Here is a 10930-nt window from a genome sequence, read left to right as displayed (position 1 = left end):
AGTGGTTTGTCTCCTAAATATGGAAGCGGAGTGCCTGATCGACTAGCCTGCACAAGGGAGGATTCGGATCTAGAAGCTGTGGCTGAGGTTGAACTCGACGATCTGGGAATTCCATCCCACGGTTTTTGAGCACAAACCGTTATTCTAAATGAAATCGTTAGCATGAGGTTTCCTCAAAAGGCACCAAAATAATCTTCAAGAGTACTCACAGTGTCATGAAGGAGTGGTATTTTGTGTTGCCAATCTCCCGTCGAACTTCCGCCAGAAGAGCCAGTACTTGTTCGGGGGTCCAGCCCAGTCCTTGCGTAAAAACGGGCATTGATAACGGCTCAAGGATAAGGAGCCAGTTCTGGGTCATCAAATGGCCTATGCGCTGTAGCTTCTTCCCAGGATAGCACGCGTTCGTCGGCGCGCCATTCCTTGTATCAATGACAGGCTCAAACCCTGTCTTCTGGAGCAACGACTTGAACGTTTCCGGGTAAAGCACCGTTGTACCAAAACTTTGCAGTCCTTCTTCTAGTAGGTTGTTCCATTTGCGGAATGCTGTGCCGTCCAGCGAATGGTCGGGCGACTGTAAAATGGCGATCCATTCTGTTAACTCAACCCATCCTCCAGGTCTCAAATTATCGAAAGCTGCCTGAATCATCTTTTGCTTATCGTTGATGTCGCCGAGTTGTCGGATATGGATGAAGTCAAAGTTGCCGCCGCCTGGGAAGTCCCAATCTTGTGTTATGTCCATTACTTTGAAGGTGCAGTTCGATTTTGTGTATGGAGGATGAACGGGATCGATATCGACTCCGAGAACATGACAGTAAGGATGTTTAGTAGCTATTGTAAATAACAGAACACTGGTTAGCTATAACAGCGCAGAAAGGTTTTGAAACATTTTACTTGCCAAATTCCTAATGACGGGAGTTAGATAAAGATACGAATCATTACTTTCGGAAATGTTAGAAACTTACCAGTGCCCATATTCCGCCCCCTGTGCCTACATCAAGCACCCGTTTTGGTCTTGGTGCGAGAGGTGACAACTGTAGTTGTCCTTTAAAGACATTGATAATGACAGTGTGTTGGATTACTAAAGGGTAGATGTTAGTAACGCAGGCAGAGAATGGTGAGATAGTTCTGATACATACCATTTCTATCTTGTTCTTGCTGAATGGAGGGTTAGCCGTGAGGGAGGAGATAGGCCAAGAGAAGGGTATGCATACTTGGTTGTTTGGTAAGTGTCCGTAGCCTATTAAGTGGTTAGTTGTCAAACAATGACAGATTGTAGGCAGTGAAAACTTACGAACAGAAGATTTGGTAAACTTATTAACCATTGACTGGAAGAAACGTTTTGAGCGTGACGCCCTAACCAACTTGGTTAGCATCGAATGACAAAGAGCAATGGTAATCGCCATACGTCTTTAATGGTTTATAAGTTGAAACATATTCATCTGAGGAATCGGAAGAGTCTTCCAAGAGTTCGCTGCTAGGGCGTAGACTGCTTGACTGATGAGGAGCATAGTCTTCATTGTTGGACTTTTGATAGGATAGTTAGTATAATTCCAGAAAACAGAGATGTGCATCATATCATGTTTCATCATATGATGTGTCCTGTACTCACATCATCGTGTCGCACCCTTGCAGCAGCGGCCGGGGAAAGAGTTTGCCGATCCCATCCACCCGAGCGTCGGCTCACGGGGGTTCCAGGAAGACCCCCACTCCCACTTCCGCTCCCTGTCAGATTTTGGCTATGGGCGTGACTTTGGCTTTGATTGTCGCTGGAGACGCTAGAGGCGTAATTGGAAATATTGGACGAAGACGAGGCGGTGAGTCTTGTCGCTGCCATGGCCCGATCTATGGATCCCGCTCCAACACTCCTCAATGAGCTCGTGTCGTGCCCATTGTCTGGTGTGTCTGCCATGTTTTCTGATAGTAATTAATCGAAGTAGCACGGGCCGTTCCGACGCCAACAAAGGGAACCGTTTGTTTCGCTCTTTTCTCCTTCTAGACCTCTTTGGTGTTTGCCGATGGTTGTTGGTTGGTCTTTTGACTTTGTCGGGAAGTCGAATGGAGTAATCCAAATGGATTCGAGCAATGGAACAAAAGACAGGGAGAAAGAGAAAAAAAAAACAGAAAAAAGAGGCTAGCAACAAGAGCCAAGCCTTTCGCCAAAAGAGTCAATCGCTGCAAAGAATTCAACGTCGTTATATGTATGGATATCACTCGCAGATCTGAAGTCTTGGAGAGACACAAGCCAATGGGTCTTGAAATTTCTGAATTTGGGTCACCTCGCTCTCTTCTAGTTATGTGCCGACCTCTTTTTCCCTCCCTGCAGTTGGGCATTGAAACCTATCCTTGTTGGTGTCTCGCTCTCTCTGTGATCAACCCACTTTCTAGCCCCCTAAGGTTAGTCCACAGCCATCAAATGCCAACGCTGCCCTGCTTGAAACAGATTAAAGCGTCCTTTAGAGTTTAATATTGGTTTTGTATCTTTTCAGCTTTACGACGCTGGTGGAGAGTACTACGCTAAACGATTGGACAAACTACGCTGAAAGCACTTGTCACAAAATCCACAGCGTGTGATATCCCCTACTAGCGAGAGCGGCACGTTAAATTGTTAAAGTGATAAGACATCCAAGACATCAAAGCGATTTACTATTGATCTCGTGATCAGCTCCTAAGTGATATGTTTCAGTCTATATGGAAACGGCACGGCATATCAAAGAGGCTCATAATGCACCAACCCCTGGCAATAATGGTACTGTAGTGCCCTGTACATAATACATGCATAGCTACGGATACATGTTACCTGCCTACATACGTACCCCCATCACTCTTGGTGGAGAAGAACCGTTTTGTGCATTCTGACAGGAGCAGGGGTTCCTCGGTACTTCAAATGGAGTCCGGACGTTTGCTCGCTTCTAATTAAAGCGGCGACACTCCAGTCAATGTTCATGATGGGTGCAGTGCACATGGGCAAACTGTTGTGTATTCGATTCGGGTTAGCGACTTTTAGTTCATCAACAGGTCCTTACAAGGATCACAGAAAGATTTTGTTCGCCTATATACCGGTAATGACTGGGTAGGCCTGACCTGATCCATCTCTCGACCCCATGGCTGCTACCCTACAAGGAACTCAATTGTCCACAGACAGGAGCTTTTTACATAGATGCGCAACTTGAAACACAAATTACCGATCTAATAACTTTATTTATATTCCGGTCGGATAGTTGATCAAATTCTAAGCATGACCGAGCGAGTCCGTGTCATAAGTCTAATAAGTACGATACAATGTGAAAACCATGTGCTAGGTTGGTGTTGCCACAATTTTCTCCCCTGTTTGACACGCTATCTCACTTGATCAATCTGTTGCAAACTAGTTGCAGGGCGTGAGTATCAGATCTATGAAACACTTTTTGCTGGAGTGGCAGAAATTACAACGGATTACTATGAAATGCTAAACATCTGCATCGTTGCCAGAGTAGTCTCAGCCCGCAGGGCAGAAGGCGGTTAGATGTTGACTCAGGTATTCTCCATGAGACATTGATGGCTTGGCACATGCGTATCATGCTGTTACGTGATTTGAAGATATCTGATATTGTAAGCTGACATTCGTGACCCGTGAGTCTTCTGAACAAGTTTGCGGGGTTACATAAATAGCCTATATTCAGGTAAGCTGATGATATAAATTCCTCATGTCTGTCAGGCATCTATCTCTTGGATCAGTACTGCTATCCAACATATTTGCATCATGACCGGCCTCAACTATGATCCCGAATACTTCAAAGCCATTGGATCGCCACCCAAGGGACCAAGGGCTGATCCTCCAAAGACGGCTCACGAAATGAGATCTAATATTGAAAACACCATTGGCATTTTCGTTACCAATTCGCCATACCCGTCCGGTGTCAAAGAAACCGTATACAAAGTCAAGAGCCTTGACGGAACTGAGATTGAAGTCACTCGCTTCACATGCGAGGAAACTCTTGCCTCAGAGAAACCTACGCCGGCAGTCGTCTATTTCCACGGAGGTGGCTTCGTAGCGTGTACAGTTCCACCCTTCGCGCCTCAAATCGCACGTTTTGCAAACGACTCCAAGTTGCCTTACTTTGCCGTTGATTACAGGTTGGCTCCAGAGCATCCTGCTCCAGCAGCACTTGAAGATGCTTGGGCGGCCATTCAGTTCGTATCAAAGTCTGCTGCAGAATTCAACATCGACCCTGCCAGAATTGCATTGTATGGTGATAGTGCTGGTGGTGGTCTTACTGCAGGCGCTGCTTTGATGGCTAGAGATCGTCATCTTGATCCTCCGATAGCGAAACAAATACTGATTTACCCCATGCTGGACGATCGATACAACCTCAAAGACGATGACCCATATCTCGAGGTCTTGGCAATGAGGCCAGCTGGAGCCAAAGTCGCATGGGACGCTTATCTGTCCAAGCTCCGGGAGGGTGATGACGCACAGGCTCTGTCTTACGCTGTTCCTGCCAGGGCTGCCACCTTAAAGGGTCTTCCATCTACTTACATCGACATTGGATCCCTGGACCTCTTTCGAGATGAGAGTTTGAGATATGCTAATAGATTGGCTGATGAGCATGTTGAGGTTGAGTTCCATCTTTGGCCAGGATTACCACATGGATTCGATGGTCTGAGAGAGCTTAGTTGGTACACCCGAGCTACGGAAAGTCGTGTCAGTGCTTTGAAGAGGATGTGATGTAGTTGACCTACCTGGAAGGTAGTCAACCCACTCTAGATATAGAGGTGACCCACGGTCTAGACAATAAATACTGGATAGATTCCTAGGTCAGGACTTGCCACATGCATCAGTTGGGACGAGAATACTATGGCTAGTCATTAGATGATGTGCTCGACCAAAATGGCAAAAACGGCCGATGCACAACCAAATGACACTCCAGAATCCCCAGAGCCGCGTCAATAGAAATGCGGGTGAGTGTGGGGTAAAGGTGTCATCAGTCATAGCAAAGCCTTGTCCAACAACTACCAATGTTACTCTGCGGCTAATATGGAAGTCACGGCAGAATTCCCATTGATGCATTTTCTTTTTCTCCTTCGGCAGAGTCGATCATCCCCCTCAATGGACGGTCAATCAAGACCGAATTCCTGGGCGGGATCGACAGGTTCGGCAGCTGCAAGCTATGTCATGCCATGTCTTGCATGCAACGCGGGTTATTGATCACCGAGATTGCTGATCATAAATATTTATATAGCTAGTCAGGATACTGCAATTGATATCCGAAATGCACGCCCACATTGCTTGCTACAGGCATTGAGTTGAGAATGAAGCTGCTTTCGCTCTCTACTGTTGGGCTACTGGCCTTGACAGGGTTCTCAATCGCTCAAGAGAACGCCAACGTTCCAATCCAAGACAATGGATTGACCAACATTGTTCAATGGTAAATTGACTCAATTGACGCTGCAATTGAAATGCTGATCAATTGCTGTAGGGACGACCACAGCTATCTCATCAATGGCGAGCGAATCTTTGTCTTCTCTGGAGAGTTCCATTACTGGCGACTACCCGTGTAAGCTCAACCCTGGTTTGAGTCCCAAGCAATATCGCTAACAATCGCAGACCCGAACTCTGGCGCGACTTGCTAGAGAAGATCAAAGCGGCCGGTTTCAATGCCTTCAGCATCTACAACAGCTGGGGCTACCACGAAGCTTCCCCAGGAGCCCTCGACTTCAAGAACGGTGCGCACGACTTTGAGTCTATTATGACCCTTGCGAAAGAACTCGGCCTCTACCTCTTGATCCGTCCCGGCCCCTACGTAAATGCCGAAGCCAACGCGGGAGGATTTCCTCTTTGGGTGACGACCGGCGAGTACGGCAAGCTCCGAAATGACGATCCCAGATTCACCAAGGCCTGGTCCAAGTACTGGACTGAGATCTCCAAGGTTATTGAGCCGCATCTCATTACCAATGGCGGAAACGTTGCTATGTTCCAGGTATGAACCACAGCTTGTGGCAAGTGAGAGTTAGAGGTCAGCCACTAACGATTATAGATTGAGAACGAGCTCGGTGGTCAATGGAAGAACGACGACAAGCGAATTTTGAATGAACCTGTTGCAAATTACATGCAACTTCTAAAAGACGCCGCAAGAGATGCCGGCATTGATGTGCCTGTGTTCCACAACGCGCCCAACACTGTAAGAACCATCCAGTATCTTGTTCAATTGATGGAAGACTCACAATCTCTAGCGCACCTTTTCTTGGTCGAATGACTTTGAAGCCAACGCAACCGGCAACGTCGATGTCACCGGTGTAGATAGCTACCCTTCCTGCTGGAGCTGCAACCTCGATGAATGCACCGGAACAAACGGCGAATATGTCCCTTACAATATCCAGGACTATGTCACATACTTCTCCAAGCAGTCTCCAGCTCAGCCTCACTTCTTGCCTGAGTTCCAGGGCGGATCTTACAACCCTTGGGGTGGCCCCGAGGGCGGCTGCCCAGGTGACATTGGTCCTGATTTCGCCAACATCTTCTACCGTGACTTGGTTGCTCAGCAAGCCACGGCGATCTCGCTTTACATGATGTATGGTGGTACCAACTGGGGTTGGTTCGCTTGCCCTGTGGTTGCTACCAGCTACGATTACTCGTCCCCCATCTCTGAGAACCGTGAGATTTGGGACAAGTACTACGAGACCAAGTCGTTGACTCTGTTCACCCGCGTTGCGCACGACCTTACAAAGACCAACCGAGTCACCAACAGCACATCTCTCTCAACCAATGACGATGTATTGGTCACTGAACTTCGACACGAGGACAATGGTGCAGCCTTTTACGTATCTCGACACGATCACTCACCATCAGGCACAAAGGAGACCTTCAAGATCCGTGTCAACACTTCCGAGGGCAAATTGACCATTCCTCAAAATGACCACATCACTATCAATGGCCACCAGTCTAAGATCATTCCTACCGACTTTCACTTTGGCGAGAAGACTCTTCTCTACACCACCGCTGAGGTTCTCACATACTCTGTAATTGACAAGAAGGAGGTCATTGTCCTCTGGCTTCCTGAGGGTGAGCATGGAGAGTTCACTCTCAAGGGGCATACCGAGCTCAAGCATGACAAGTCTCTTAAGGGGATCAATGTCAAGGCTGGCAAGAAGAGCATCACGGTCAACTACACTCAGAAGAAGGGTCTCTTCACTCTTAACATGAAGGATGGTTCAACCATTGTCTTGGCTGATCGCCAGACTGCTTACAAGTTCTGGGCACCGACACTGGACAATGATCCATTTGCGCCCGTGAACAAGACTGGTACGTTATCGAAGTGAAGCATGAGCAAAGTAAAGTGCTAACTCTTACAGTTCTGGTCCACGGACCCTACCTCGTTCGCCATGCCACCGTCAAGAATGGTCAGCTCAACATCGAAGGCGACCTCGACAAGTCGACGGACATCACTGTCTTTGCTTCCGAGTCTCTCAAGTCTATCTCTTGGAACGGCGAGAAGGTCAAGGTCTCGTCAAAGGAGGGCCACAAGTATACTGCCAAGCTCAAGGGACCCTCCAAGGTCAAGCTCCCTAAACTTGAGTCGTGGAAATACACCGACAGTTTGCCTGAGATCAAGTCTGACTACAAGACCTCTTCCTCGGCATGGGTTGGTAAGTGCTGGCCAATCTGTTAAACGTTGTTAATTGTGTTATTGACTCTGTCGCAGTGGCTGACAAGAAGAACACCACTAACGCGGTTCTTGTTCCTGATTTGAAGAACCCCGTGCTTTATGTTGATGAGTATAACGTTCACTACGGAAACCACATATACAGGGCCACATTCCCCACGACTGACAAGGCCCCTACCGGTGTGTATCTTAACCTCACTGGTGGCTTGGCCTTTGGGTACTCTGTCTGGTTGAACTCTGACTACGTCGGCTCATACTTGGGTAATGCTACTGTCGGAAGGTCAGGACAGGAATTCTCTTTCAAGAACGCGACTTTGTCCAAGAAGGAGAACGTTCTTGTTGTTCTGATGGACAACTCTGGTCACGACCTTCGTGATGGTGCCCTTGACCCTCGAGGTATCACCAATGCCACCCTCATCGGGTCTGCTAAGGGCGGGTACAAGTTTTCCGAGTGGAAGATTGCTGGACACGCTGGAAGCGTCGAAGGCGAAGTCATTGACCCAGTCCGAGGTCCCCTCAATGAGGGTGGCCTCTATGCGGAGCGTATTGGTGCTCATCTGCCCGGATTCTCCGACAAGAAGTGGAAGTCTTTCTCATCCAAGCAAGGAACCCTCGTCAACCCTTCGGCTGGGGTCCGGGCGTACAGAACCACCGTCGACCTCGACATTCCCGATGGTGTCGACGTTGGAATCTCATTCAAGCTTACAGCGCCGTCCAACACGACCTTTTCACCTACCAAGAAGGGCTACAGCAATCGCGTTCGTGTTCTGCTGTTCGTGAATGGGTACCAGTACGGTCGCTTCAACCCGTACATTGGTAACCAGGTCTCATTCCCTGTCCCCCCTGGTGTCCTGAACTATAGCGGAGAGAACACTATCGCTGTCACAGTTTGGAGCCAGAGCGCTGAAGGTGGTGAAGTCAAGGTTGAGTGGGAGGTTGACTATGCGCATAGCTCGAGCTTTGACGTCAAGTTTGACAGCGAGTATCTTCGACCAGAATGGACTGAGGATAGACTGCAGTACGCATGAGGGGATGATGGTTACATTGAAGGGTAGAGATAGAAAAGAAGTCAATACAATTGCCCTGTTGCGCCACACATTATGCAAGGCACATTTACTCTGTAAGGGAATGCTGGCTTGGAGGAAAGACTGCTCTGCTCAGCCGCAATTGTCTGTCACCAAGTATCTTGTACTGGATTCAGTAACTGAATATGGTGTTAGTCCTGATGCTAGCCTTTCAGCTCGGTACCCAGCAACCTTCTGTGGCGCCCACTATTGAAACCATTGAACCCTCTAGACAAGGTACAGTTGCATTTCGTTTTAAGCTTAACCAGATCTTCTGAAGCTCTCACGTGCTTAAACAGAGCATTCTGGGTGCAAGTAATGTCGCTTGTGCTTTGACAACAAGATTCTCGTATAGAAAACGGACACATGCTTAAGGAGGTCGGGTTGACCGTGGTGTTGACACGAGACAGCTGCAGCTGAAGCTATTTTGGTCTTCCCAACAGCTTGTTTTGCGCTAAACACAGCCTCAGTGTCTCGAACCAGCATTTTAGTGGCTGGTTTAGGTACCAGTCGCCTGTACTTGCAGGGTCTAGACTGCCAGAGCCACCATGACCATGACAGTTGGCGCCACCTGAAATCGCAGCAAGGATCGAAGAAAAGAGCAGAGGGAGGGAGCTAAGCTGAATGCTTGTTGTTTATAATAGAACGGTCTCTTCAGCTGAATTTGTTTCGTTCATTTCTGGCGTCTTTACTATTTTCACGGAATATTCTACGTGTTTTGCTTGCAATATAGCATCAACAGAAGACTCAAACCGACATATACCCGACAACCGTTCGCCGACATGCGCTTCGCTTCAAGCATCATCATAGGCCTTTTGGCTGCCAACGGCCTCGCCCAAACAGTCGCAGACCCAGCCCCAGAACAACAACCCGAACCCTCAGCCATCGCCGACCCTCAACCTTCAGAACCCGCAGCGCAACCCTCAGCGCCTGCTGCAGAACCTTCGAGTCCATCAGATAGCGGCGACGATGACACACCACAAACAAATGCAGAGCCTACAGCTGTCGCAGAACCCACAGCAGACGAGCCCGTAGCCACAGGGGATGCTTCCCAAGTCTCGGACGGAGATCAGCCTACAGCTACAGCAACCGATAGCGACGACGATGACGAGGCCACAACAGCAGCTGAGGGAACAGCAACCGCAGATGGTAAGTCGCATCACTACCAACAACAACAAAACACCACGTGCTAACAGAGATTCCAGCTACTGCTACCGACGACGATGCCTCAGCTACAGCCACCGAAACAGACGATGACGATGCGACCGATACAGCCACCATGACTGCTACCGAGAGCGCGGCCCCAACAAGCACTGGCGCCGTAGTAGAAGTCGATCTCAAGAACGCCACCATCGGCGACAACGCAGAGCTGATCAAAGTTGACGGAAAGCCCGCCATGTATGTCTACATGGTACTACTTGACAAAGACACTCTGCTAATCCATTTGACCACAGAAAACTCAGCGCTCCCGCCAACGGCAAGGCAACCTTCACCGTACCGGTCGACACCGATAGCGAGAACTTCAGCGACGACGACCTCATCTACATTGTCGCATCCATCCTCGTAGGCGAGGGAAGTGCCAAACTCAGAAAGCGAGCTACAAAGACGGACTGTACCCTGCAGATCCAAGCCGGCAGCGCAAACGTCTACAGCGAACCTCTATACACCACCGATGGCAAGTTCCAGGACATCAAGAGCAACGGTATTCGGTCTTCGGATAACCCCGGCGCTGCGAATGTGCAAGTCACGCAGTCGTGTGGTGACAAGCCTTCGCCTCTTACCGTTGGCAACGTTCGTGCTGGTACCGACAGCGGAATAAAGTCAAGCTCTGGATCTGGTGGCAGTGGAGGTTCTGGTGGAAGCGGAAGTGGAAGTGGCAGCGGAGGAAAGGGTGGCAATGGTAACGGCAGCGGCAGTGGCTCGGGAACATCTACAGCTGATGGAGCCAATGCAAGTGAGACTGGTGGTTCTGGTAACGCCGGATCCAAGGTCGGGGCTAGCATCGGGGCTCTTGGTGCCGCCATTCTGGCAGCTGCTGCATTTGTTTAGAGGGAAGACCAAGTTGGATCATGTATGATGCATAGCGGGAACTGGACGGGTACAAGCACAGGCGTGAAAAACTTGGGAGCGATCCATACGAAGCTATTTACGAACATTAATTTGTCCCTAATTGATACATCTCTGATGTCCCTGTTGCCTTCCATCATCTCTCTTAGACCAGGCTTC

General features: G+C 48.9%; 4 protein-coding genes across 4 annotated transcripts; 3 read left to right on the top strand and 1 right to left on the bottom strand.

The window, feature by feature from the left end:
- Positions 1-205: 205 nt before the first annotated feature.
- Positions 206-1909, bottom strand: FGSG_03341 (uncharacterized protein; the record flags this gene model as incomplete). The annotated part of the gene is made up of 7 exons (XM_011324089.1): positions 206-828; positions 892-902; positions 963-988; positions 1137-1237; positions 1292-1353; positions 1406-1524; positions 1610-1909. 7 exons carry the CDS (start codon positions 1907-1909, stop codon positions 206-208), a joined length of 1242 nt encoding a protein of 413 aa, XP_011322391.1.
- Positions 1910-3739: 1830 nt separating this feature from the next.
- On the top strand, positions 3740-4705 carry FGSG_03342 (uncharacterized protein; the record flags this gene model as incomplete). Its single annotated transcript, XM_011324088.1, has 1 exon — positions 3740-4705. The coding sequence occupies one exon, from the start codon at positions 3740-3742 to the stop codon at positions 4703-4705; it is 966 nt and encodes a 321-aa protein (XP_011322390.1).
- Positions 4706-5289: 584 nt separating this feature from the next.
- On the top strand, positions 5290-8668 carry FGSG_03343 (uncharacterized protein; the record flags this gene model as incomplete). The annotated part of the gene is made up of 7 exons (XM_011324087.1): positions 5290-5405; positions 5469-5534; positions 5585-5957; positions 6015-6158; positions 6211-7279; positions 7330-7623; positions 7680-8668. The coding sequence occupies 7 exons, from the start codon at positions 5290-5292 to the stop codon at positions 8666-8668; spliced, it is 3051 nt and encodes a 1016-aa protein (XP_011322389.1).
- A 722-nt stretch (positions 8669-9390) lies between these two features.
- FGSG_03344 (uncharacterized protein) lies at positions 9391-10900 on the top strand. The gene is made up of 3 exons (XM_011324086.1): positions 9391-9853; positions 9910-10102; positions 10159-10900. The coding sequence occupies exons 1-3, from the start codon at positions 9487-9489 to the stop codon at positions 10751-10753; spliced, it is 1155 nt and encodes a 384-aa protein (XP_011322388.1). The 5' UTR covers positions 9391-9486; the 3' UTR covers positions 10754-10900.
- The last annotated feature ends 30 nt before the right edge of the window (positions 10901-10930 follow it).

The sequence above is a fragment of the Fusarium graminearum genome, chromosome 2 (genome assembly GCF_000240135.3).
Source record: "Fusarium graminearum PH-1 chromosome 2, whole genome shotgun sequence".
In the NCBI taxonomy this organism is placed as follows: Eukaryota; Fungi; Ascomycota; class Sordariomycetes; order Hypocreales; family Nectriaceae; genus Fusarium; species Fusarium graminearum.
Note: the sequence above shows the minus strand (reverse complement) of the source record. Positions and strands in the feature narration are given on the sequence as shown.